Genomic DNA, 26,938 nt, shown 5'->3' on the forward strand with positions numbered 1-26,938 from the left:
AAACTGTCTGTGATTAATTTTGCAAAGCCAAATCATGATTACGGTTGTGGAAAAACAAATATGTCTTGAAGAAGCCAGTCTGAGTCTCACAGTTAAGTTTGCACTATAAGGTATTAGTTAAAGCAGACTGACCCCACATGCAGACCAATCAGTGAAGAAAAAGCAACTTTTTAAATTTGTCGTGAGTGTCATATTTGCTCCAAAGCTGTGGTTGGTTAAAGATTCATCCTGCCTGTAATTCATATTGCGTGACCAAAAATGAGCTAAGCGGGGGTTTTTTTTTCTGTTTTGTTACACTGAAGAAATTCTGAATCTGTGATTGCCTAATGTAACTTACTGAGCATCTTGAGAGGCAGAAATATTGTGTAGTCTTATGGCGTTACAGGGGTCGGCTAGTATCACTGCATTAAAGGCAATAAATGGAAACTGATTTGTCAAAATCTGAGACATAATCTTTATGAACAAAATCTGTGTAATGTCAAAAATCTAAAATAACTATGTTTTTATGGGGCTGGAGGTGTAATGAAGGGTATTTAAACAGCCAGTTTTAATAACAACCTTCCTGTAACATAGATTTCTTCACTGTGTTTTTCATAAAATGACTCCATCCTTTATAAATAAAAAAAATCTGAATACTGCAATATTAGATTTTGTGGATTTATGCACTATATAAGGTTTTTTTTTTTTTTTTTTTCAATTTCTGAAGGAGACGGACAAAAAAGTAAATGTTACAACGTTTTATGATGAATTTAGAAAAAAAATTACAAACAACTTGAAATTGGAGGTCACATATCTGGAGCACCTTCAGTATCTACCATAGGGATGTTTCCTGTAGCCCCCTCTTGTCAGCCGTAAAGCAGGGGCTTTGAGACTGGGACGGGTAGTCGCCCACTCCTCCTCTGCAAAAACAGTTAAAAACACATGGTAGAGACCCGCTGCATTCACTGTGCTGAGAGAGCTCATGTCACACAGGTATTGTCTACTACCATCTCACAATTTTCTGTGGAGAAGAGCCTACAGAGGCTGCTCTCCACGGAAAATTAATTTCATAAGCTCTTTGCCCTCTGTTGGACCAATACTGAGATCTGACAGTCAGCAGCTCCTTCCTCAGAGCCAAATTACATAAAGATGGCCACCTCTGCTGCATGGCACATTGCACAGCTTCCAAATAAGAAAGTGTTTATGGAGCAGAAAATCAAATCATTGCCCCCTTGGTTTTGGTTTGGTCTGACCTCAACACACCAGTGCACAATTCATTGTGCTGAAAATGAATGAGCCTGCAAACCCACTGTGGCAACCAGCTTATCGCAGCTGTCATGTGATAACCTTGTAACTTCACTTCAGGTGATTTTAACATTTTGGCTTAAATTGAAGCTTAATGTGTTTTATTTAGAGCTTTGAGGAAATTTGAAGATGCAGTTGGCGTTTTGGAGATACGAGATATTTCTTTATACCTGACGGCAGTGTTGTATGCACAGCAGAGGTTACTCAGCCGATAGTAACAGCCTTTCTGGAATAAGCCTATGAGGGCACATATCCAAAAAGGCAAAACACTCCACCTTTACAACAGGCATTGGTTAGCCCCCTGAGCTTCCACTGGCACATTTGCCGTTCTAGTCAAATGCAGCTCGTAGTCATGAGGGTAGGGAGGGTGAAGCATGCAGGAGCAGCTCCCTGGGTGAGGATGATTAGAAGTGGTCTGGAAGCACAAGGCTTTTTTTCCTTTGTTTCTCTGCTGTGGAACATCTTTTAAATATCAGTGCAGCAGCAGCAGCAGCCAGGAGTGTGTGGCCAAGACTTTATCTTATCAGGAATGAATTTAAATCAGGTCCAAGGATGTTTGTTAAAAAGTTTATGATCCATGTTTGGATCAGCGATGTTCAGCTCACAAAAATCTCTGCTAAGTACTTTAGAAGCTGTTCTTACCATAGTTGTTGTAGGATTCATCACTGGTTCCATGTCCATATTCGTAATATTCTGAAATGCTAAATCAGACAGAGGGGAAACATCACGGTCAAACTAAAGCCACGTTTGTTCATATTTTTGTTTTGGTGGATGTGGAAGGCCACGAAATAAATATTGGCCTTTTTCTCTATTTATCTCATGGTCAGTGCATCCCATCGCAAACATACTGTACATATTTTACTGAAACAGAAGTAAAGAGTGAATTTGCTGGGGACTATTTTCAGATGCGGATTAATACACATTCGATGCTCCAGTGAGTATTTACGGCAGCAGAACGGAGTATGTGGGATTAACTTTGGTGCCCAACACTGTGTTTCTAATAGTTTACGGAGGACAGATGAGCTCGGTGGCACAGAGGAATAAGCTACATCAGACTTTTGCTGAACAAGACTTGTTACTTGTATCAAGTCATTAGTTTTTTCTTTTCATCTCTTTTCCTGGTATTTGTTGACAGTAAGAAAAATATATCACCAGCCTTATCCTTTTACAAAGATACATGGTTTTAATTCTAAATGTTGTGAGTAAACAACATAATTCAAGTGGATTATAAAGGAAATTGGAATGTAATGCTGAAATGCAGAAACATGATGATGAATACAGCACTTTTCACACGCTGTGCTGTAAGTGGACAGATGCTGATTGTAAAAAAAAAACAAAAAAAAAAACAGTGTTTGACTGACTTAAAAAGCTTTTTATGTTTGTTTCTCCAGCGTTTGTGAGTGAACATCACCTCTTTGACTGATTGCTGTAGTTATCCTCATAGGCTTCGTAACTCTCGTCATCATATTCTCCACCGTATCCATCATCGTAGCCCTGCGAGAGGAAACACACTGTAAGCATTCAAGTTGACTTATCTCCTCATCTTTATCCAGTCTAAGTGGTTAGAGATGAATATAAAAACAATCTATACTTTAGTTCTACAGGCAAAGTCCGTCACATTGTGCCCATAATAGAAGAGGAAACAGGAAAAATTCATGTCCAGCAGAGATTATTGATTGAGATGTTCAGGGGGAACACGTCTCACTAGAGGAGCCTAATGGACACCATCTGAGTCTTAACAGCGATATGGATCTCATCTATTGATAAGTAGCTATTCAGAAAACAAGAACAAAAAGCCAGCGAGTAACTACAGTCATGTTCAATAGCAATAAAAGTGGCTAAACAGCACGGAGCGCACATTAAAAAAGACCTCCTAAATTTATGAACAATTGCATACTGTAGATGTTTTGCAGAATGTCCCTCCTCGCCATCTGTAAGTATTGGTAACCACATAAAAAAAAAAAAGACAGCAGCTAAAGCACCTATATATTACACTTATTTGTATATTTCTCATAAACACACAGCGCTGTTGTCCTCTGCAAACACAGAGGAAGGATCATTCTGTATCAGCATTGCATTTTAAACTGGAGTATAATCATGTAATGAGAATAAGCAGTCAACACTCAGTTTTCTTTCATCTAAAGGGCTACTCTTGCTGTGAATCTCGTCCTGCGTCCCAGACTCTGTTAATCCAGTTAGTGACTTTTTACAACTACAGAGAAATCTGTTCTCAACCCAGTTATGCAAGTAACCTGGTTTTGAAACAATTCAGGTAAACACTGTAACTTGGTAAAAGGAAGAAACCACAGAGGGGCTGTCCAAGAACCTTCTAATGCTGTGACATGTAAACATCTCACTCTTTTCACTTTAGTCTTTTTTCATCTGCATAAACCATATACTATTCACATAATCAATTCAAGATCATCAGTTCTTTACCATCTTTTCATCTCTTTACTTCTCTTCAGGGTGTAATTTCCACTGGAGATGGGGTGGACATGTCTCACTTTTCAAAATACCATTTTTGTCCATCTCACTTTTACAGTTCCAGTTGATTTACTCCCCAAATCCCTCTAAAGAGGACAATGTCCTTTGACTGTTCAGCTGATCAGAGAGGAGAGGAGCTGGTCAAAACCTTGATACCCACATCAGAGCTACTTTCAAATATGATATATGTGCGCTCACACCAATTAGGTTTTCTGAGCAGTTTTTTGAAGTTTGGTGACTTTTTACCCCGGCTTCTTCCTCTCAGGCAACACTCAGGCTGCCCTTTCTTCTTGGAGGAGGTTGCAGGAGCTGAATGATACCTGAGGAAGACTGCAAGAGCTATTTTGCCAATAATAGATAGAATTGGTAGAAACCAAACCTACACCTCTGATCTGTCTGAAGAAAACACTCCACATAATATTCTGTGAAATGGTTTATTCCTGACAGCAGGGGTAACCAGTCTCAGCGGACCACAGGCTCACGTAAACAGCTTAACCTGAATAATACCATAACTGAAGAAAGGCCAAAGTGTGTGCAGAACTGTAAACTTCGCTATTGTCTGCTCTTGTAATTGTTGGATCTCGCTCATTTAAGGAGATTTAGTGGAGTTTAAAGTGCTTATGTTTCTTTTTCAGCCATGATCTAATCTCTTCTAATCCTTTCCAAGCTTGCTGTTTCAAATCAAGCTCCACCATGATACGTACAAGTGTTCAGTTCCTTTTCGACATCCAGTGCATTTTAAATCAGTCGGTTTACACCAGACGTGGTCTCTACAGCGCATTATTCCTCCACATCTAACAGTAGAGTAATAGCACCGTGCATTAGGTGTGGCTGTGTCTGATTACGCTTTGTGACACAAAAGTAGACGCACCAGTGTGAAGGACATCGAGTGCAGCCATGCAAAAAAAAAAAAGGTAAATTTTTGACAACTGTACACTCTCTCTCCTGTCGGGTAATGCTGATTCAAACAGCTCCAGTTCCCGCTGTGTGGCTTTATTTGTGTGAACATGAATTTGACTAAATTAAAGTTAGGGATTATGTCAGGGATTAAGTTGTTCAGGGGATCCAATACTTCTCTTTTTCTTGCACAAGTCTTTCTCCACAAAGGCGTCAGGAGTCAGAGACCTGCATATCTCAGTAATTGACCATTTTGTTAGCAATCCCATATCCACATTGAAGTGGATTAATTTCAGTCAAATGTATTATAAAAAATAAAGTTAAGATAAAGAAATGCAGGAATGTGAAGTCATGTAAAAAGGTTTTTCCCCATGATATCCGTGCTGCCTTTAGACACATAAAATAAATATGTCCTTGTTGTTCTTAGTGCATTAGCTGCACAAAATAAATACCTAAATAAATGATAGAGACACTGAAGTCATTTGAACACATCATAGCCCAGCATACTGTTTGTAGCTGTTAGTTTACCTGGAAGATGTGTGTGTGCTCAGCTCGGCATAAGGAAGGTATAGATAAAGTTATCTCTGAGTCCTGCTGCTGTTTACATTTTTAACACCACAGTTGTCTGGTTTATGCTTTTACAGTTTCTAGAGAAATGTTACTCCCATATTTTACTTGACCATTAGGTCATCACTTCGTGTTGAGTTTTATTTTAATACTTAAAAAAGTTATTACATCCAATGAAACTTATGTGAGACTGAATTTATGGTAATACAAATAACTGTAATGTAAGCGATGGACTGTTTGCTAAACCTCACTCCTGAGCAGCGATGGGCCAATCATATCTTAGCAACAGTAACTAGGCATGGCAGGTCTGTCTATGGAAAGAAATTGACGACAAAAGGTTTGAGAGAGAGCAAACATCAATGTCTGAGCGCAACTCAGTCTGCATGTCGACATTTGAGAGCGTCTAGGCACGGATTTGTGAGAGCAGAAATAGATCTGAGCACGAAGTCCCCAATCATGTGCGTGCAGCTTTCTGAGTCTGCTCTCTCAATTTTCTACAGCATTGTGGGAAGTTTCTGAACACTTGAAATGTCAGGAGGCTACTCGCCAACCACTACTGAATAGCAAACTGCAACAGGACACACCCACATCTGGACGACACTGTCACGAATGGGGACCGACTACTTAGGGCACCATGCGATTTACGTATTTTATTGCCTTATCATTTATTATGAACTGGTGTATGGATCTGCACTGTAGATTGAAGTTCAGTCATAGTCTTGCGATCCAGTTGATCCTTTTACCATCGCCTAGTTTATTCATACCATTAGTTTTCAGATCAGATCACAGTAAACTGAATCACCTCATATCAGACTCTGAGGGCAGCTCAGAGGTGTAAATGAGCCTCCTTCATAAATATTTTTCTCATAATGGTTCTAATACATTTATCTGTTAAAATGATTTAATCCGAACCCTACATCTGGGTCAGAAAACACTAGAAATAGAAGTTAGCTAACATGGCCACGGCAATTTATTTTGAAAATAGAAGAAGAGGACGGGATGACGGTTCACTACCAGGTCAAACTGAACAGATGGCGCTCTGCTCTCAGTTTGAGACTGTGCTCAGGGAGTTCAGGCAGCCACAAGTAAGAGGATAATCCTCTCAAATGTTCAAATCATTTGTTACGCTCGCGATTCAAATCTCACTCTGAGCATATTGCTTATAAATGGTGCATGATTAGCTATAAGACTTTTGAAGCAGTACCATCCATTTTTGAATTGATTTTAAAATTATATTTCAAATAAACTATAATATGTTAATAAATGTATGAGGAAGACAGTGAGATGCGGTTGAAAGCTCTGGAAAAAACTAGTAGGTGAGCCTTGAGTTAAGATTTTTAACTATACATATATAGGTTGCAACTGATTTATTTTGAAACACAAGCAATCAATATTTAGAGGCTATGCAACAGGTGTAATGTATGATAAAGCCTAAATAATCAGCGTCGGCTCAAAGAAAACAAAATGTTCATCACAATGACTTATCTCTGTGCTGACCTTAGTCTGACCCAGAACACAGGCAGCATTCAGATCGGACAAGGTACTGTGTGTAAATAGACCTGGCCCCAATTAAAGAGGCCTGGTTCCTTTAGTTTGACACTTACCTGTAAAAACTATTAACATTGGTCCCTTTTAACAAGGCAGAGGAAATAAATCAAATGTTAACACAAGGGTGGAGAGTCCTAGCTCAGTGTAATTAGGACAACGGGAACCGAAAGGCCCTTAGCACTGTGCTTCATTATCAATTGACAACCTGTATGTCCCCTGACAGTGACTGATCTTCATAGGGGGCTGCCTGTGAATGCCTCTCCACACAGCAGAAAGGGAAGGAAAATGAGATTTGCAGCCTTTTGTCTCAGTGAATAGATGCTACTCTTCACTGCTTTCTACCTGTGCAAATTCAATCAGCACCAACCTTTTGTTGTCTGTTATACACTTAAAGTACGAGTTTACTTTTGAATATATTTACTGCGAGTGTGTCACAGTTTATATTTGAGAAGGATTCTTTTACCAGAGGAAATAATTATGATGAGATTGAACCTCGATTACTTTAGTGACATTAAACAATATCATGTTTGTCATATTGGCTTCAGGGAGGCTGAAGAACAAAATAAACAAACCAGACAAGGCTTCGTCGCTATACAAATGTTATTACTTGGTGTGCTTGCAGAGTTTAGCATCAGATGTAACTGCATCTGTCTGCTTCTTCCCTCACCAGCGGTGTTAGTCCCTGATGATAAAACAGGGGCCATTATGCATTCTACCTGAGTTTTTTCTTGTATTAAATAATCCAAGTGCAAGTGTGTGTCATACATCTGTTTTAATAAACAAGAGAGTTCTGCATGGAGAATTTCCATAATTAATCTAACAAATGTGAACTCAGCAGTGTATCTGAACCCATTGTTATAAAGCAATTACAGCAGATGTGCATGCCGTCCTTAAAGGTGGCCTGAGAAACTGCTCCCCTCCAAGAAATATACAGAATCTCACAAATCTCACGCATCTTTTATGTTCATGAAATAGATGATATGGGGAGACCCCCCCCCCCCATTTCAAAAGGGTGTCCTTTTGCTTTTTTCACAGTAGATAGATTAGACTTTTTTTCTTTTTTTTTTTTTCTTCAAAGCCTCCCAAAGCTCTGTGTTTAATCACATTATGGCATTTCCCGCACAGCTTTGGTATGGTTGCAGGGCTCAGGTTTAAAAAACCAAGCAATGCGTTTCAGTTTTTACCAGCAATTTGTACAATTCATGGTCTGCTGTCAGGAGCAGAATCCTGTATCACTCTCAGATTCCTCTCTTCTATCATCAGCCCTGACATTAAAAGATAAGATTTGATCCAGATGGGATTTGATCTTTAACATTAAACTGAGGCCATGGTCCCAGTCTATAGAAAATGCCATCAATCACGTCTTTAATCTCTCTCTGCACTTTTCACATGGAAGAACTCTCACTGATCACAGTGAAATGTCTCACTGCTGCTCTGTCTCGAGGATTAGAAACATTCATTCAGTCACGCTTGTTTAAAAAGTCAGAAAATCACGGTGATTAGTGGTAATTTTAGAACTTTGATATCAAGTACACCTCACTGCGACACCTACAATGACATACTTCAATAAAGTAATTTTCATATTAATAATGGATTATAAGAGGCAGACTGTAATAGTGGCTCTCTCATGTTTCAGACTGAAACTAAAACTAATATCTGCACATAAGTACTGTACCGATTCAAACTGTGCTTTATGTGTGAAACCATGAACTAAAATAGTGCTGCATTACATCACATACTGTACTATAAGAGCTGGAAAGACATTTTCTCAGATGCAATTGTAAAACAATTAATAACACAGTTTTACACATTGGCTGATTGCTGAAATAGCAGATAACTTATCACTGGAAAACAGGCCTCTTTTGACTGGATAACAGATCTGCATTTTAAGCACTTTCACATTATAGTACAGATGGGGAAATTCATTCCGCAGCTCTATGCAGATGGGTGGCTGATTGCTTATTTTCCTGGTGTAATGAATATGTCAAATAATTGTCAGAGATGTAAAAAAAAAGCTAAAAGTCATTGTTAATACTTTGTATTTTTAGTCATGTCAATCAAAATGTCCTCTTTCAAAGCGTGGTACATTACCTTCACCAGGAAGCAAGAGACAGCCTCGTGCTTTGGTTGACCACCATGTGAGTAGATGGTGTGTTTTGAATCTTCGAATGTTTCTTTTATTATCAAATGGTCTTAATGAAAAGGTAAGAAGTGTGTCACCTTAATGATCAGATTGACTAAATTAGCCTAATGATAAGTCAATCCTTTATGGATAACTGAATCAGTAAAAAGCCTATTACTTTATCTGAACTGATGCTAAAAGCCCACTCGCACTTATGAGTATGAGACAGAGATATCTACCAGACACACAGCAGATGATTTAGTGGCATGTCTGTTGCAGTATGTTAACACCTGTCCTCAGAATTGAAAGCCTGACAATCATCAATCTCTAGATTAGAGGATTTCATATGACAATGTGAAGAATCGCTAAAAAAAAACTGTATCAGCCCAGAATCATGAAAATAAAATACTTCTGACTTCATCTTGTAAAAAATATTTGTAGCTCATTCCTTGGAGGTGATACCTGAATGCCCCCCCCACCCCACCCCCCCGTCCATGCTCCCCCCACAAGCACTGCGATCCACTTCACGTCTGAATCATTGCTATCCTTTAAGAGGCACAATAATGGTCACTGTCAGTGTATTAGTTTTACGACACTGACAGCGTGACAGAGGCCATTAATCACTACAGTCTCCCTTTTACATGATAACCTGCTCCACAGCAGAAACACAGCAAATATTTATGGGAACTTCACCCCAAACTGAGGAGTAAACAATAGTGTGTCATTCATTCACTATGCAATGGCTGCAACTACAGGGCGCATGCACAATTACATGTGTATGTGCTGGTAATGAATAAGCAATCCTATGCAAATTGGTTTCTGACAGCAGACTGTGCAACAATGTTAATAACTGCTGCATTGACTGTGCATAAAGGAATGAGGGACAATACAACCGCAAAATGCAGCGATGCAGGAAACAAGGCAGTGGCTTTAGTCATGTGACTGACGGATCACTGACAACCTATATGATAGCTTTCTTTTATTATTTCACTTGATGGATATATTGGTAAAACCTCAAGGATCTTCCTCAAAGCAAGATATTTCCCCCAACTAATGGACTAATAATTACTTGTAATTAAAGCCCTTTTCAGACATGCACCGCTTTATGTTAATCTGATGGCAATTTAATAAGCATCCTGGGCACTTTTACACAGTCACGATGGCAATTTCATTAGGTCAGACCTAGTAACATTTCTTTCAACAAGTAAATTTTTTTAAAGGCTAAATAATTTATTTAATATCATTAAATAATTAACAGCTGGGCACTGTAGTTTTCTAGCAAGTATTACTCAAACAGGAATAAACTGTGTTTTTGTAGGGGACTATTTTCAGCTGTGGATTAATACACATTTGGTGCTCTAGTAAGTTTTTACCGAGGCAGTGGAATTGAGGTGAAATAAACTACAGTTCCCATGCTTGTTGTAATGAAGAAAAATGCCACTGAGTGCAACGGTGCGGCTCACGGTTTTTAATAGTTTTTTTTTAACAATAATGGAGCTTGGTGGCACAGAGGAATAAGCTGCATCCGGCTTTGGATACACATATAATACTTGTTAGTAGGATCAATTTATTCTCGGTTTTGTTTTCTTAATGGAATTTGCTGACAGTAAGAGCATTATAAAATTATCAACAGCTTTATCCTTTAACATCCTCAATAAAAAGGGAGATCTCAGCCAAGTTGGCCTTTAAGTCCTTCACAGCGGAACGTCGAAAAAACATCACTTAAGGGTGCAAATCTGTTTTTTGCTTTTGGCAGCGCTGCTTTATATGGTTTCAGTGAGTGATGGGCTGCATTCTGTAAACCTGAATGGTAAAAGCTAAGGTGAGTCATCGAACAAAGAGCCACACTCTGTGAGGAACAAAGAAAAGCGGGTGCTGGAGTAAAGGATACAGCAAGGTGAGATTTGTGGGAGAAAGATAAAGAGAAAACGTTCATAAATTATAAAGCGACGATACATGATAACTACCAGCTTCCTCATACTTCCCACTGCAGTTTTAAATCAATACCAACCTCGATTAGGAACAATTATGGACGTTCTCACAGTATCACTTCTATGAGATAGACTGACAGTTTGACAGAGTCCATCAATCACATGTCTCTGGAGAAATCTACATGATACCCATACACGCTACAGTACATTCAGCATCTACCCAAAGACAAATATAGGATGTAACAACAAAGAGCCATCTACTGCTGCTGATCTATTATTGTGTTCCAGTAGCCTGAACAGTGCAGGATTCTTGTAGTGGAATAACAACAAGCCGCACAGCATCTTGTATAGCCGGTGATTGAAAAAACAAACAAACAAACAAACCTGGACCTTGGCATAAAGAGGTCTTGGTACATTCTGGAAACATGCTCAAAGGAAATCGTGTAATGTAGTAGAAAAAAAATAGCAAAGTGAGATATGAGGAAAGAAAATGTTCAGGACAAACTCATCTTTCCATAATCCCCTAGTCTCTGTGCTCCCACCCTCCTTCCCACCCTCCAATTACAAAGAGAAGAAATGCCTCGCTTTCTCATTCCTCAGAAATACACAGGCTCTACATCAGAACTCAATTTGGTTTGGTAATGAGACTGCGCTTGTGCATTTCCCCATGCAGACAGCCCAATCTTCAATTGCCAACACACATGGGGGCTTTGCTTAGCAGGAAGGCTCTGAGGAAATAGACTGGTAAAAGTGTTGCCTTTTTTCATTTGGATGAAACTTAGAGCTCACCTTGTGTAGTCTTTTCAAAATGACCTTGGGAAATTTCCAAGATCTGACGACAAGCATACTTTTAAATAGGGCCTGTTTTTTTCAATATGGATCCCAGCATCATTTTAAGTGGAGTGAACATATATTTGATAGAGCACTGGTCAAGGGACTACCGACAATTTACTGGGACAAATCTGGGTGGGCCAGTGGACCATCTGTCCGGGTCTTTACAGGGCCTCTCTGTGTACCTGTCATTCAGTGACCCGAGTTGGTGAGGATTTTTTTTTCCGTGGTAATTGTGCAGCTGTTCACAATGCAAAGCTTCATGGGTTTGTGTCTTGCCATCATTCAAAGCTGCTTTACATTTATATGACACTTTTCCTCAAGGTGAAGATTTTTAAAAGACAGAAAAGATATTTCAAATGACTAACAGGTAATTGAAAAATTTGAACTAATTTTACTTTTGAACAGATATTTCTTTAATCAATTAACATAATCAATTGTTATTCATCAAGTTTAGTGCAATATTTATCTGCAAATCTGCACAGCAACATAAAACTGGATGAAGAAAAAATAATCCTTGCAAATATGCATGATGCATATAAATATACATTATTATGCATACAAATAATGCTTGCAAATGTATTTCACTCAATGATAACCCAGCTTAGCAACAAAGGATGAAGGCGATGTAATGTTCACTGGGATGGATCACTTATCCTAGGCTGTGTTTAAGTCAAACAAGTTGAATTTAATATTGCGCTGAAATAAATGAAACTAAAGGGCTGCACAGAAGATCCAAGTTCATTATAAAATGTACAGAATGCTTTTAAAATTTAAGTTAATTATGTAAAAATATGTTACAATAATTTCCTGATTTCCCTAATTTTTTATCCCTGAATGCCTCACCTCTCCATTTAAGGAAAAAGTCGTCTAGAACACACGAAAGGGGATTAAACCAAGTCTGATTCACACACAGTTCAAGTGAAATTAATATCAGCTATACTTTTCAGTGTGCAAAGAGGATTGGACTCACATAGTCGTCGTATGATTCATGTGTGACTGCTAACAGCGGGACCCTGTATCCAGCACTCCCTGCTGCCCCCCTGGCTCTCGGAGCTTGTACCTCCCTCGATAAAACAGTCGTGGGGAGTTTGCTGTGTGTCACTGCTGCTGTCCCCCGAGGTGCTGCTGCACTCCTCCCTGTGCCCCTGTGGCCCCTGGCAAAGCAAACAAGCGGACAAACATGGCATCAGTTTAGCCCTAAGAATTTTACTTCATGACGTGTGTAAATAAGCCGCAGTGATTTCAGTGAAAAAGTGGAGTCAAAACAATGGGAAACCTGTTAAATCCCTCTTATCGCTGCATACGTGCAGGCAGCCTCAGCTGGAGGTTGGTGTTAACCTCTGTTGGCAAGGAGGTTGATCTTGTAATGAGGAGAGTAGCTGAAGAGTGTCACTTTGTGTCTTTCTCTGCTCTGCAAACATGCCTGTAGGATGCTGCGTGGTTATTTCACTGACACGATGGAGCAGTGCCATGCCAGTGTTTGTACAAAATCACATCTCCATCTGCCTGAGTCTACTGAATACGCTCAGGTTGTAGTCAAACAGCTGTAGTGTTCAAAGGGAGTAAAGACTTCTTTAATATTGTCCAACAGAGAGACATGAGAGGCCCGAAGGACTTGGGCAGGTACATGGAATTTTAGGTGGATTGTTTCTTTCATAGGAGTGCGACTGTCCAGCAGCAGGACCACATGAACACCACAGGGATTGCAGGGTGGATTTGGCGTCGCAAAGCCATCTATTGTCTGCTAACTTACATTTTAACAGCAGCATGATGTAGGTGGGCAAGGATACCCTTTCTTCCTCTGGCACATCCTTTACTAGGTAGCAGCTCATTGTGATCCAAAAATACAGACACTCAAAGGGGAATTACTGGTGCACATTTTTCATGGAGATTTACAATAATCGCTTATCGGTGAGCCATAAGGAGAAAATCTGGGTAGGGAAGTGGTGGTGGTGACTTTAAATTGCGAGCGTCCTGTGTTACTGTTGGATTTAGAGCATCTACCATGCGCTGCCTGAATTAGGCCAGGCTGCCATGGCAAACTGTACCTGCTTACTTCTAAGGGACCGCCACGGCTCAGGTAGATTATGGGAAATTTTGCTCTAAAAACGAACTATAGAGGCGACTGGAAGAGTCAGGCGTTTCACACTAGCAGCTTCATGCGTGGCTAAGCCAATCAAATGCTCTGTAACATTAAGTTTTTCTCTAGCTGGTCCTGCCTACATCCTCAAGTCTGCTTGACCTGCACGACAAGTCATATTTGATTATCAAGAGTAATACATTATCAGGAGGATATAAGTGGAAAAAATTTAAATATTGTTCACAACTATTAACTACAACCTAAGGAAGAGAATGATGTTATACTGGATACTGAAATGTTTGCCAGTGAACCAGCTTATCTGAAAATATACCATGAAGGTGAGTACTTCCTTCTACAAAATAAAAATATTTGTCATTCATAACAATGCAAACTAAGTTTCTGAATATCCATCAATGTATAAAATTACACACCGTAGTGCAATGAATAATAAATCTGTGTTAAGGTCAAAGCAAAGTTTTACACACAAAGATGAGTTTACTCATCATGAGGAGAACTCAGCCTGTAACAACAGTTGTATAATGTCTTTATTAACTTTTATTTAGAGAAGCGGCTCATTAACAGTAACCAGGGTCTATGCATAAAAAACATCAAAAAATATCACTTATAAATTCTTAGATGTTTGATTTTATCAATGACTAACAAAAAGCACAGGTTTTAAGTTTGCATATTTAGATTTGTGGATCAAGTATTTTGCCAGTAATATAATTAAATTAATCAAATACATTTGATTATTATTATTATTGTTATTGTTATTATTATTATTATTATTATTATTATTATTATTATTGTTATTGTTATTGTGATAGCTGAAAAGAATATAGAAAAGTCTACATGGACAAAGTCAAAATGAGAGTAATTTCTGTCATATGCCCTTTTCTCAAGAAAAATGATGAAAACAGTATTAAAAGCTCTGATGATGTCATCAGGGTTATCTTGGCTTTGGCTCGAGGCTTTGAAACTGGATCAATTCTGATCTTTGGTTTTGTTTTTTTCCATCTATCTCTTGTAAGTCCCCAACGTTATGAGAGTACAATACTAAATCAGTGGAATAAACCTATAAATGTTTCTCAATACTTTAAAAGCATGTTGATTTTACATCATGTGCAACAGAAATTATAATGTCTGTACCTGTGAGGTTAAAAAAAAAAAGTTTTCACCAAGTTTGACAACAAAACAGAATTAACTTTGAGCACAAGTCTCGGCTTTTACAGCAGATGTGCTTTGGAAGATTATCCCATTTTCTCTCTCAGATCTATTATTAAAATAGAAACCTTCAGAATTTCTTAACTAAGCCTTGATTATTGTTTTCACAAAAACACTCTGGGCACCTTTTTCCAAAGCTGTAATAAAGAGTTTACCTCGTGGATATTGTGCTTGCTGGCCGTACACTCCTCCCTTGCGCACTCCTCCCTCTGCTCGACTCATCAGAGCCGTTCAACAGGGAGAGCTCTCTCAGTTGCTCCTGTCTGATCTCGTCATTGTAGTCCTGCAGGAATAAAAAGCAGCATGTCTCATATAGAATAAAAAAAAACAACAACAAAAAAACAAGGACATTTGTCTCCTGACTGCAACAGATGCTCGCAACAGCAGCAAATGTCATCAAATTAAAATTATCTTGACACGCACAGGAAACACATGGTGTTCCTGAGCATTGAATTCTCAATGAAGACTCTTTTCTTTGGTTATGTTTGGACGCCAAATGCAGGGGAGGGATAAATAATGTAGGAAAAGACAATACATCTTCCTCAAAAGGGCCATGGATCCACTGTTTGCAGTAAGTTTGCATGATAAAAAGAAAATGGAAAACAAATTTGTTTCTGTTATGCAGAATTAGAGTGAATTTTTGACAACAAACTGTCTTCTGGGTGGCTGAAAGTCAAAATGTCTAACCGTCAAAATCAAGACAAGATTTCTCAAAAATAATTTCTCAAACCTTTATGTTGAGAAAAAAGAAGAGATAAAAAAGGGGTAAAAAAAAAAATCAAAAACCTCAAAAAACCCTTCATCTCCCTTTAACACAACATAAAAATATCCTTTACTTTGTTGGCACACACAGACTGTAATTGACACTTTCAACAACTTTGTGGGGAATATCGTCATCTTGTGCTTCTGAACCATTTTCCTCAACCCGTTATCAAACATGATATGGATCATTACACAGAAGATAAGGGAGTGGACAAAGCAGTATTCATTATCTTGTCATTGCTGACAGATAAACAGGCTTATTTCTCAGAAACTCTTAAACTAAACCCACAAGATTTGCTACAATGGACAAAATGTTTTTGTAATGACAGCAAAGCAGTGGAGGCAGGAAGAGATTTCTTTGGTGGTCAGTGTTTCTTGTCCTGCACTGAGAGCGAGAAATCCCAAAAAAAACTTCATTCTGAACAAATTCCTAAAACATGTTGAGGTCATTAAAGACCCAGTTTGCACTTTGAGTTTTCATCATACAGTAAGTTTCCAGACTATGTGAGGCAGTGTAAGAGTTGAAAAGAACTTCCCCTGGTCATTAATCATTACTCTTAGTCTTTACAACCATAGAGTCAATGACATCTTTGTGCGAGCATTAATCCAACCAATAAATTCACTGCACATTGATTCATAAGATATGATTCCGTCCAGAGTGATAAGTGCAGGACTAGATAACATTAATGGGTGTGCAAGTTCTGTGCGGTTTAGATTACAGTTCACAGTATAATATAATACACTAGTGATTTAGTGTCACCTTTTCTTTTCTTTTTACACCCTCCTTCTCTTTCTCCTCTGTGTATTTCCATTATGTTACATGTATAAGCCCACCTACACCACACTTAGTCACAGCGGAGTACCTGCCCACTCAATGATTTGCATAGTTTTGGCACTGAATACAATAAAATCTTTGACAATACTACCTATCTTACCTACACCTATTATTAGATTTGAATAATTTTGTGCGAACAGGAAATTGTGAAACTAATTAATTGTCTAAAAGTGCGATAAGTAGTTCCTCTTGTAGACTTGTAGATTATCAGACGTCAACTTTAGCAGGAAAGTCCACAATCACGTTCTCTTTCTGTAATAATTCATAATTTTCCTCAGGACCTTTTTTCAGCTCGATAATGTTGGCAGGTCTTTTCAGCATGAGCTGCTCATGTTAAAAAGTCCCCCCTCCATTCATAAATGTAACTGATTTCTACATTTTTGGAGGTTTGAGCTTCTTTATGCAGAATGATAAATGAGCCCAGTTTTCAAATTTCGTCTGCTGAAGGAGGAAAGTTTCTCTGTGAGTTCATAAGATGTGGACATTTGAGTACGATTGTGTGACATTACAGCTTGTTGTTGCCAGTTGTTGTTCAATGTACAACTTACAAAAGTGTGATGTGGAAACTTGAAGCATCCAGTGCACATTAACTGAAAACTGACTTTTCAGTTTTTGACACTCAGGGGTGGACAGTAATGATGTACATTTATTCAAGTACTGTACTTAAATATATTTTTCAAGTATCTGTACTCTACTTGAGTATTATTTTTTTTATGGAAACTTCTGACTTTTATTCCACTACACTTAAAAGACAAATATTCTACTTTTGACTCCACTACATTTCTATGAAGTACTGAAGTACTCTTACTTTGAAGCAGCTTTTAGTCTGTGGAATAAATTTTCTTTTATTTTGAAAATGTGATAGACCATACACTGTGTTCATCACAGGAGAAAAACCGATCACAGCCAACTCCTACACTTTCAGTCATGTTGTGCTTGCTGCATTTGCATTTTTGAACATCTCAGTTTGAACTTGGCAGCGGTAGATCTAACGATGTTTGAAACTTTATAAATAAATAAAGTTTGTCTTAAATGTTTGCTGTGTTTACCACAACCAAACTTCATCGCTGCATAAAAAAGACAGAAATATGAAAACAAGAATAGCTCCTTTTGTTGATTCAGTTGAGTTTTTATGTCCGTTGCTATAGGGTTTGTATCATATTCTACAAGCTTTTTTATTTTTACAGGTTCTGCAGAAAGTCAGTGCTTCAGTAGGTTGTTTCAGAGTCATTAGGTTCTGTAAATACACTGTGGAACAATACAACAACACGTTGACAAAAATGCAAGAATCTTCTTCTGAGTTCTTAATTATTTTTAAAAATCAAGTACTCCAGTACTTTAACTGAAGGAAAAAACTTGACTGAACAACATTCACTTGTATTGGAGTAATATTTGACCAAGAGGATCTGTACTTTCACTCACGTAATGGAGTTGTGTGCTTTGTCCACCTCTGGTAACTCTATGGATGTTTTTATGCATCTGTCCCCATTTTGTTCGTTCATGTGCCCATGGGCGACACGATTCACATTGCAGCCAGTGGCTTCACACTCTCATTCACCACTAATCAACAGGTACAGTATGTGCCAACAAAGGTAGTGAGGAGGAAGACTGTAAGACAATGAACATGGATGGAAACGCTGCAGCTTTCACACTTTTAAGAAAAATCTGCTTTGCAAATCTTTTATGAGCATAGAAATACATTCAACACGCTCCTAAAACCTCCAGGATACACACAATGTGTCTTGGTGAGTAACAGTGAATGTAAACAATATAACTCTGCAGGGCACCTTTAAACTTTGCATATTCACATTTCATTGAGAGAAAAGGAGTAGACGTCTTTTTTTTTTTTCAGGCATTATGCTTTTGGGTTGTCTGTCCGTCCATCCATACGTATATAAATTCTAGTTTTTTTAATTTAGAAATTCTAACTAGTAAACTGAACTTGTTTTTTCAAGCAGCGTATTCTATATGTCTTTAAACATGTCTGGGTGAGATCTTTAAGATCTTGACTTCGATCCTGGACTAAATGATACCATAACATCACACATTGGTGTGTATTTTGCCTTTATTCCAAAGGTGGACTGTAGACAGGAAATGATTGGAGACAGTGGGGAAGTGACACACAATCACGATCCCCAACCAAAACCGAGCCAATGACACTGTAGACTGTATGGTCTGTACTGAAGAACACTTTGCACATTAATACCAAACTTCAGCATCATGTTCCTCATACTGTAATACCCTACCATGAATTCTTTATGAAAAACATACACACACTTGCGCTCCTCTTGTTAATGAATTAATACGGCGTACAGTGTTCTGTTGGTTTGAAGGAGACTGGCAGAGCTTTTAATTTGAAAGCTGGCAGCTTATCCAAAGCACAACAAATCTGCCAAAGCCTGTAAAAGTTGACTGTTGACAGAGGCGTTAACATGAGTATACAGAGATAAACCCCATGCTGAGGCTTCTCGGGTCAGACTGTTTGCTCACTGAGATTGATTCTGACCATGCATGACCTTGTGCACACATGATGCCCTTCAAATAGCTAAAGTTAGACTTTTAAGAGGTCAACACAGGAAGAATGGTGATACCAATCACTCTTATATATTATCTTAGATCTCAGTGATTTGAGTCTGTCGGCCACAGGAGCATTTGTGAAAGAACTGCTCTTGTATCCTTGGACATTTTCCCTGGTAAAAATACACACAGAAATGAATTCAGCCTGTTTGGATAACCAATCTCAGTGGATTTGATCTTTAATTAAAAGGGATGTTGCCGGACCTCCTCTGAAACCATGAGGCTTGAAGTGGTGAGATTTTACTGTGTAAATGAATTTCTCCAACAGAAACAAAATACGAATCCAAACAAAACAAATCAATGCCAGCTTTTAAATACTGTATATCCTGTGGCCTTTGTTGTATTACTAATACGGTCAACGATTGTTAAACATGGCGCGTTTTACGTGACCTCAGGTTAGCTGCAGGACCTATTTGATCTCGACTATTGCTATTACTATAATGAGATCACTGCTCATATCATGTCAGATGGATGTATGTCAGGAGATGCCCCTGGTTAGTTTGGAGGACAGAGCTAAAGATTCAGTGGTAATTGAATTGTTGAAATGTATCTCGTTTTAGATCGGCTGATGCAAGGGACTCATCCCATCCCCATCCATTTAGATGACCTCACAGCTCCTGAACGGCATGTTTCTGAAAATGCTCTCACACAGGTTCAGGTTGCGTCATGTCCACGCAGCGCTGCATGGGCTTATTGAAGTGTGTGAGACATTGTTCCCTTACATTGCTGGTATGCAGGTCAACATCAACTTGCAGGGACATATGGTTTCGCAAACACACACTCGTACTACGGACGTGGCACCCTGGCACCATGCATTTGTTTCAGTCCTTATACACACAAATGGTTCTGACCGACACTGTCACAAGCCACAAGTTATTCAAAGCAATGGGAGAGGAGACTTTGTGTGCCGCTGTGGGCATTTTTAGATTCACCACTTCACACCTCTTGGAGGCAACAGGAAATGTTAACAGCGCACAGCAGACGTGGTTCATGGATAGGTACAGCACAGAAAAGATGCCAGGAAGATGCCAGTTTCGAAACTGTTTTTTTTTTTTTTTTCAGCTTAAGAAGGTCTGAAAAATCTTCATAGCACATGCTGTCTCGCATAACAACCTCCTGAAAGATGTTCCTCCCAAAGCAAAGGAGCAGCCACGCAGCTGCAGCAGCTGTTAATCTGCATCTTGATACGACGTTTGTGAAGTTTTATAATGTATGACCGTATGTTTTTCGGTGTGAGCTGCTGATTTCATTCCTTATCAAAAGATGTTGGATGTTGATCTGGACTTCTATTCATTATTTGGTGAAACCAAAAGTTTATATTCATATTCACCTTCATGTATCCTGATTTGGACTTGTGCGTTTCAGTTTATTGTGCTGCCCTGTGGATGGTTTGATATTGAATACAGAGGAGAATCAGTGCTGCTATTGATGTCCTGATGCAGCAAAGCATAAGTGAACCACAGAGTGAGCCTTTTTCCACACCTGGAATTTGCATATATTTATATATTGTCTGCAAGTTAACTCAGCACAAATTGCACACCCCCCCCCCCCCCCCCCCCTCATTTCCACAGCAAAATTGGCCCCTGCGTTGTTGAGAACACCTGCACAGTCTGGATGTATGCTGAGGATGAAAATGCAGATAATGATGTGCATCAAGCATTCACCCCTGCAAACCCAGACCCACCTTAAGTGCTGCTGCTCATTGGGAGCATATGGCTCAAAGTAAATTATATAAAAAGTAAAAAAAAACAAGCAGACCTGTGTCCGTCATAATCTGTTTGACTTTATGCAAAAACAAATTACTGCCACATATCTTGTTCAAGCATCTGTGTCATCCTCTCTCTGCCAAAATGCTCCCCATCGCAGCTTGGCCCGAGATGAAGGCCACATGCTCATCCAGCTGAGAGCAGGATCGCTTGTCCTTCTCCAGTGCTCCTCACTCTCAGCCTGTATATACAGTAGTCCACTGATTAGGTTCCTGTTTACATTTTTTTTCCTTCTCTCCCTAAGCTGACGGCACGGATCAGATTTTGCTTCGCGCCAGATCTGAGGGCTCCCGCTAAGACGAGCTTTCTTTTCTCAGTCATCTCACAAAGCTTGCAGTCAGACAAACCGCACTTGTTGGTGGTCTGTGTGTTTTCTTTTTTTCCTCTCAGAACTAAATGAAAAAACACAATACACACAAATTGTGCACCTTCAATTCTAACTGAAAATGATTGCACGGCCTGTTCACATGATGAATATTTGAGATTTATAAACAGAAGACAAGTCTGCACAGCGCATCAGCGTGAAAAGATGAAAAGAACGTGTATTTATTTATCCTGTTTTGTAGTCGGGAGCTCAGTGGGAAGCAGGGTTTTGTGAAATCATAGGGATCAGACATTTATTTCCAGACATCACGGTGCCGAATGAGTAGTACTTCCCAAGACCTGTAAACAGACTTTGATAGAGTCCCCCTTTAATTCCAACCACATAAACTCATTTACATTACTCAGCCTGTTGGAAACATACACTCTTAAATCACTTTTGCTAATTTACAGCCAAATCAAACCCCACTAACGCTTCACATGAAGTCGCTCTCTGACAACCCGCTCCTGCACAGTGCAGTGATAAAAAAAACCCCAAAAAAACAAGTAGACAGAAGGAGACACTTGCCACCAGAGGAAGGAAATATCTGTCACTATGGATCCTGACAGATGCCTGTTGTGTTACATTATGTGCAGTTCATTTTTTATGCTTTTATCGACATGTATATATAGAATAAAATGAATTTGGGGACAAAGTGATCTTTTCCCCTTTTCTGACTTCACTAAATAATCTGGGCTTTTATCCATACTCACCATGAAAAGACAATGTAAGGAAGGAAATGTAAGGTCTGATGAAGAAGCAGGTTACAACTTGTTTTTTCCCCCAATATCTGGCACCCATGCTTTCAATAATAATAATTATAAATCATCACTTAAGGGTTTTATTGTTCACTTCCAACTTCCACTAACTGGCCCTTTTGTCACTTACTGAAATATCACTGAATAGGTTTCTTCCTAGTTTCTCCACATCATTAGTTCTGCAGGCAAATTTTCACAAAAGATTCAAACTTTTGCCTGGCCTAACCTGTCTGTGCTTATTGAATGAGTGCACCTATTTAAAAAAGAAATGTATAACGGCCAATCCTGTGTGTACGCTATTTAGAAAAACCCGGCTGCAGTTCTTTTAGAATAATTCAGAATACAATACCTCATCTTTTCTCAAGGTGCTGCAGTGAAGCCAGAGCTGAGACTCTGCCAGCATATTTACAGTCAAATAAAGCATCAAATACAATACAAAAAAGCCCCCGCTGATCTGAAAAGAGCAGGAGAGCCAGCTGACCCTTTTATTGGTGTGGATTGCACAGTGTGAAGAACGGCACAAATGGGATGCTGATTTCTGAGCGAATGCACATGTGGTGTGCATTTATAACACCAAGGTAGACAAAGGGTTTCACAACACTTTAAACAGATCTGATATGTGCTCTGGCTGCATGCAACATGGTGCAGCAGGGGCCAGTTCTGTTTTGTTTTTTTAAAGGCCTAATTTTGCATGCAAATCGTTAGCACCAACATGAGTCACGGGTTCATGAGACCCTGATGGTGTCAACATTGTTTCTCTCCTCGGTTTTCACTTTACTAATGTTACAGTAAATCTAGACGAGCTAACAGCCTGCAAACAGGGAAACAAATGGAGTATTTTTCATGAAAGCCAACAAACAGAAATGTTTCTGTGTTAGCTTTCAGGGAAAATAGGAACAGATTAATTATCCCATATTCGTTTGCTTGTTTTTTTTTTTTTTTTTTGGCAGACAGTGGCAGTGTAAAGTAATTTGTATTTGGAAGAGTATGAACTGCTCAGTGCAGATGCAGTATCATCATCCCCCTGGCTCAGTGAGCAGACATGCTTGTAAGAACATTGGCTCACTATAGAAGACACATGAACTCCATAAAGTAGACTCATGCAGCACAATTCCTCTATTAGGCTTGTCACATTTGCAAAGCTTGATTAATATTTACAGCTTTGACTCAGCAAGAGTACACAACATGCACATTAATTATTGCTAACTTCTCCGGGCTATAAGTTGTCGGGAGTCTTGCGAGTTGTTCCATACTGCACTTTAATTGCTGAATACATTATTTTTCATTTGTAAGTAAGGGCCTGAAGTGCAGAGCAGTGGTTGTAATACAGAGAAAAACTTCATGCTTATATCTTACTCTTATGTAAACACACCCTGGATACTCTGCAGAGGGCTGTAAACTGAGGAGCTGTTTGCTTTGTGTTAATAAGCCTGGTGGAGAAACGATCAAGTCAGCAGTAATGACTAATGATCACATATGACACAGGAATAAAAATTAGGAGGAATAAATAAGGTGAAGAATAAAACTTACTGGAACTAGGAATTTCTTAATCTCCTCCAAAGCGTGACTCATGCGGGAATATGCCTCTCCAGGTGGAGCGAAAACTTCAATTAAAACGTGAAGATCATTACTCAGATGGGCGTACTTGGCCTCCCCGCTTTTCCTTAATTCTTCCTCCTATGAAAAAAGGAGAGCAAGTGAAGGATTTGTGTCCATTAAAGAGACCAACATTCACATGATAAGTATCTACGTAGTCTAATGATATTACTATAATATGCCAATTGTAATAAATACTTTAAAAAGCCAAAGGCAGGTTACTAAAAACCAAAAATGTCAACCTCATGGAGGTGTGAGGAAAAGTCAGCTGGATCTCCAAAGACAGCAGGATTCGCCCTCCAGGGACCAAAACTGTCTGCACAAATTTTCATGGCAATCCATCAACAGTTGGTAAAATATTTCAGTCCTTGGACCAAACTGGTGGACTGACTGATATTACCATCCCTAGAGAAATGCTGCTAGTTTGGTTAAAAATCTACATCTAGCCAGATGGAGGACTTCTGCTTTAAAAATGTGTGGTTGCATGAGCACAAGGAATAATTTAACTTCTGGAGAATAATTACAGCTCATCTGACAACAACAGAAAAAAAAAGACAAGAATAACTGGCTAGATAGTAGAGCTCTGTCATAGATTGTGGCACCAGGGATGCTGTTGGTGAATGTTTTTTTTTTTTTTTTTCTGATAGAAATTGAATGTTGTGATTGTGTGAGGAATGCTCTGCAGGCACCGCTCCAAAACAGCTCCCAAAAATGTTTAAATGGACAGACTTCCAGTGACCCAGACATGGTATTTAGCTCAGGTCATCTTGATGGTCAGTAAATGATTTGGTGGCTGCTTGTGCCATATGGATATGGGAACCCTTATAAAAATATATAAATAAAGACCTAGGAAAAAATGACAGATATAGTGCCTAAAAAAAAGGCACACCTAAGAGACAGAAAAATGGAAGTAATGTATCAGTAATTGCCATCGCACAGAGACTGAGGAGAGGACGAGTGCATTCAAAAGAAGCTTTACTTTAGTGTTCAGACAGGTATGCACTTACCAACAGGTAGAATCATGCAAATGGTAAGAGTCAAAAATGTCAACTGCTGTATAGGCTACAGCACAAAAAAGACTGATAAGTTAATGAGAAGACTGATTAGCTGATGAGGAATATGGATGTGGGGTGGGCAGATCCACTCAGAGCCCCTGGTGGACAGGCGCGGTACGACAGGTTCATTAAATAAAAACAAACATATAGAGACCTTTCTTTGTGTGTGTGTGTGTGTGTGTGTGTGTGTGTGTGTGTGTGTGTGTGTGTGTGTGTGTGTGTGTGTGTGTTTGTTTTTTTAATGAGGGGGAGACAGAAGACAATGGCACAATGGCAAAACAACATACAGTATATAAAAGCAGCAGACGCAGTGCCTTTTCAGATTTTTTTTTTTTTCATTAAATATCAGGGGTTGGTAAAAAAAAAAAAAGATTGGAAAGGTTTCAACATTCCCTTTATTAAATTAGTTCCAAGTTCTAACAACATAAATGGTGCTAAATAAGTGCAGTAATGTAACAGACCTTTTTCACTGGAAACCTTTTGACTTGTTAAAGCGGGAAAAGCACAGGTGCAATTAAAGTTAACGATGCCAGCAGCATTCCAGTCAGGTGCTCCGGTCTTAGTTCCCTGTGCGTGTGCATACTTGACTACTGGCATGGTTACTGGGACAGTTAAATGGAATGGGACATCGTTAAGGCTATTGGCAACACCTGTGCTTTTCCTGCAATAGCAAGTCAAAATATCTGTGAAAGAGTCCTATAGGGAAATGTCCAGTGGCGCAGACTCCATCTACTGATGAAGACCATGGGATGCAGGTGAAATCTCAATTCTCACAACTTTCAGTGACTGAATATCTACATTCTCATCAACCTCAGCTGTACTTTGTGTTTACTGGCGATTGGCCAGTTTTTAGCAAGCTAACATGCTAAACAAAGACGTCGAACAAGGTTAATATTATTAGCATGTTGGCATTCACATCAAGAGCATTTTAGCATACTGATATTAGCATTTAGCTCAATGCACCGCTGTGCCTGAGTACAGCCGTAGTGCAGTAGTGTTAGCGTGGAATGAATAACATTACTGAAGCACAATTTAATACTGTGCTTACAAAGTGATTAAACGATAAAACAAGAGCTCAAGAAAAATGAAAAAGGAATGAAGCAAACTATTTGGCTGTTCAGTTTGGATGTGTAGTATTTAAGTAAAGCAAGTCTATGAGAAACAAAAAGATTCCCAAGCTCTTACTGCAAACTGTTCCACAGTCTGATCACAAGAAAAGCGCAGTCACCTTTTAGTCTTAACCCAGGCCCTGGGGGGTCCTACCTGAGGCTTCACACTGGCTTTGAAGGCTTAAAAGATCTGTAATACAGCTTGGGGTCTTAACTGTGTTTTAAAAGGAACCAGTTGAATCATAAAATCCATTCTCCTCTGAACAAATGATCAGACGTCATGTCAGACTTGGAGTGGCAACATTTCTTCTACTTGTAGCATCTACAAATGCAGCTGCTGCAGTCTAAACAATGGAGAGATTATTCAGTCATCTCAATATAAACACAGTTTGGGAGTTTAAAAAAAAAAAAAAGTATATTCATTGATTGAACAGTTGGGTGTTGAGTGCCTTGCTCAAGGACACCTTTATTCACAGAGGTGAGAGTACCACACTTTACTCACCAAGCTAATTTGGGGATTCAAACTTTTGTCCTAGCATCACAGGGCTGTTCTCTACCCTCTGGGGGAAGTCAGCTTTAATTAAAAAAATTCAGCAGGCTTGACAGTTCTTTGTCAGAGAGCTTCAGTCATTATGGATCAGATCAAAACATGCAGATGATCGTGTCTCTGAGTTGTTTCAATACTTTGTCATGCTGTTTTGCAGTGGAGAGAGAGCTATACATCAGTCACCATGACGGCAGTTTGCCCATGTCTTTAATCAATCGATATTATATGTTTGCACTGCTATAAGGACTTGAGGAGCTCAGAAATAAAACTTCTCTCTGACTTTGTGTTTGCTTTGACTAGTGGTGCACAGTCTAGAGTCAGAGAGGTGAAATGAGGACTCTAGGCTTTAGAGCTATGAATCAGCACAGTGTTAAATAGGCAAATAGCCTACCTGTGCACAAGTTGCAATATTGACCATATGGTCTGATACTAGTGGGTGGGCTACTCAGATGCAAATGCACCCTACAGAGGAACTGGATGAGATGGCAGAAATGTGTGATGTCAATGTGCTTTTGCATGCAATGGGACTTTGACTATCTCTGTACCACACTGCCTTGCCACAAGGCCGCTTGAAATGGCAGCCAGACTTTCAGTCACAACC

General features: G+C 39.1%; 1 protein-coding gene across 1 annotated transcript in view; it reads right to left on the reverse strand.

The window, feature by feature from the left end:
* Positions 1-804: 804 nt before the first annotated feature.
* The window catches only part of khdrbs2 (KH RNA binding domain containing, signal transduction associated 2), an 85,805-nt gene continuing 59,671 nt past the window's right edge, over positions 805-26,938 (reverse strand). Inside the window, exons 4-9 of the mRNA XM_022763570.1 lie at positions 23,561-23,707; positions 15,127-15,254; positions 12,638-12,821; positions 2,696-2,778; positions 1,927-1,985; positions 805-899 (exon numbers count right to left, since the gene is read on the reverse strand). Of these exons, the coding sequence (XP_022619291.1) occupies positions 805-899; positions 1,927-1,985; positions 2,696-2,778; positions 12,638-12,821; positions 15,127-15,254; positions 23,561-23,707 (696 nt within the window). The remainder of the gene's footprint in view (positions 900-1,926; positions 1,986-2,695; positions 2,779-12,637; positions 12,822-15,126; positions 15,255-23,560; positions 23,708-26,938) is intronic.

Source organism: Seriola dumerili, unplaced genomic scaffold (assembly GCF_002260705.1).
Source record: "Seriola dumerili isolate Sdu_G_001 unplaced genomic scaffold, Sdu_1.0 BDQW01000024.1, whole genome shotgun sequence".
Taxonomy (NCBI): Eukaryota; Metazoa; Chordata; class Actinopteri; order Carangiformes; family Carangidae; genus Seriola; species Seriola dumerili.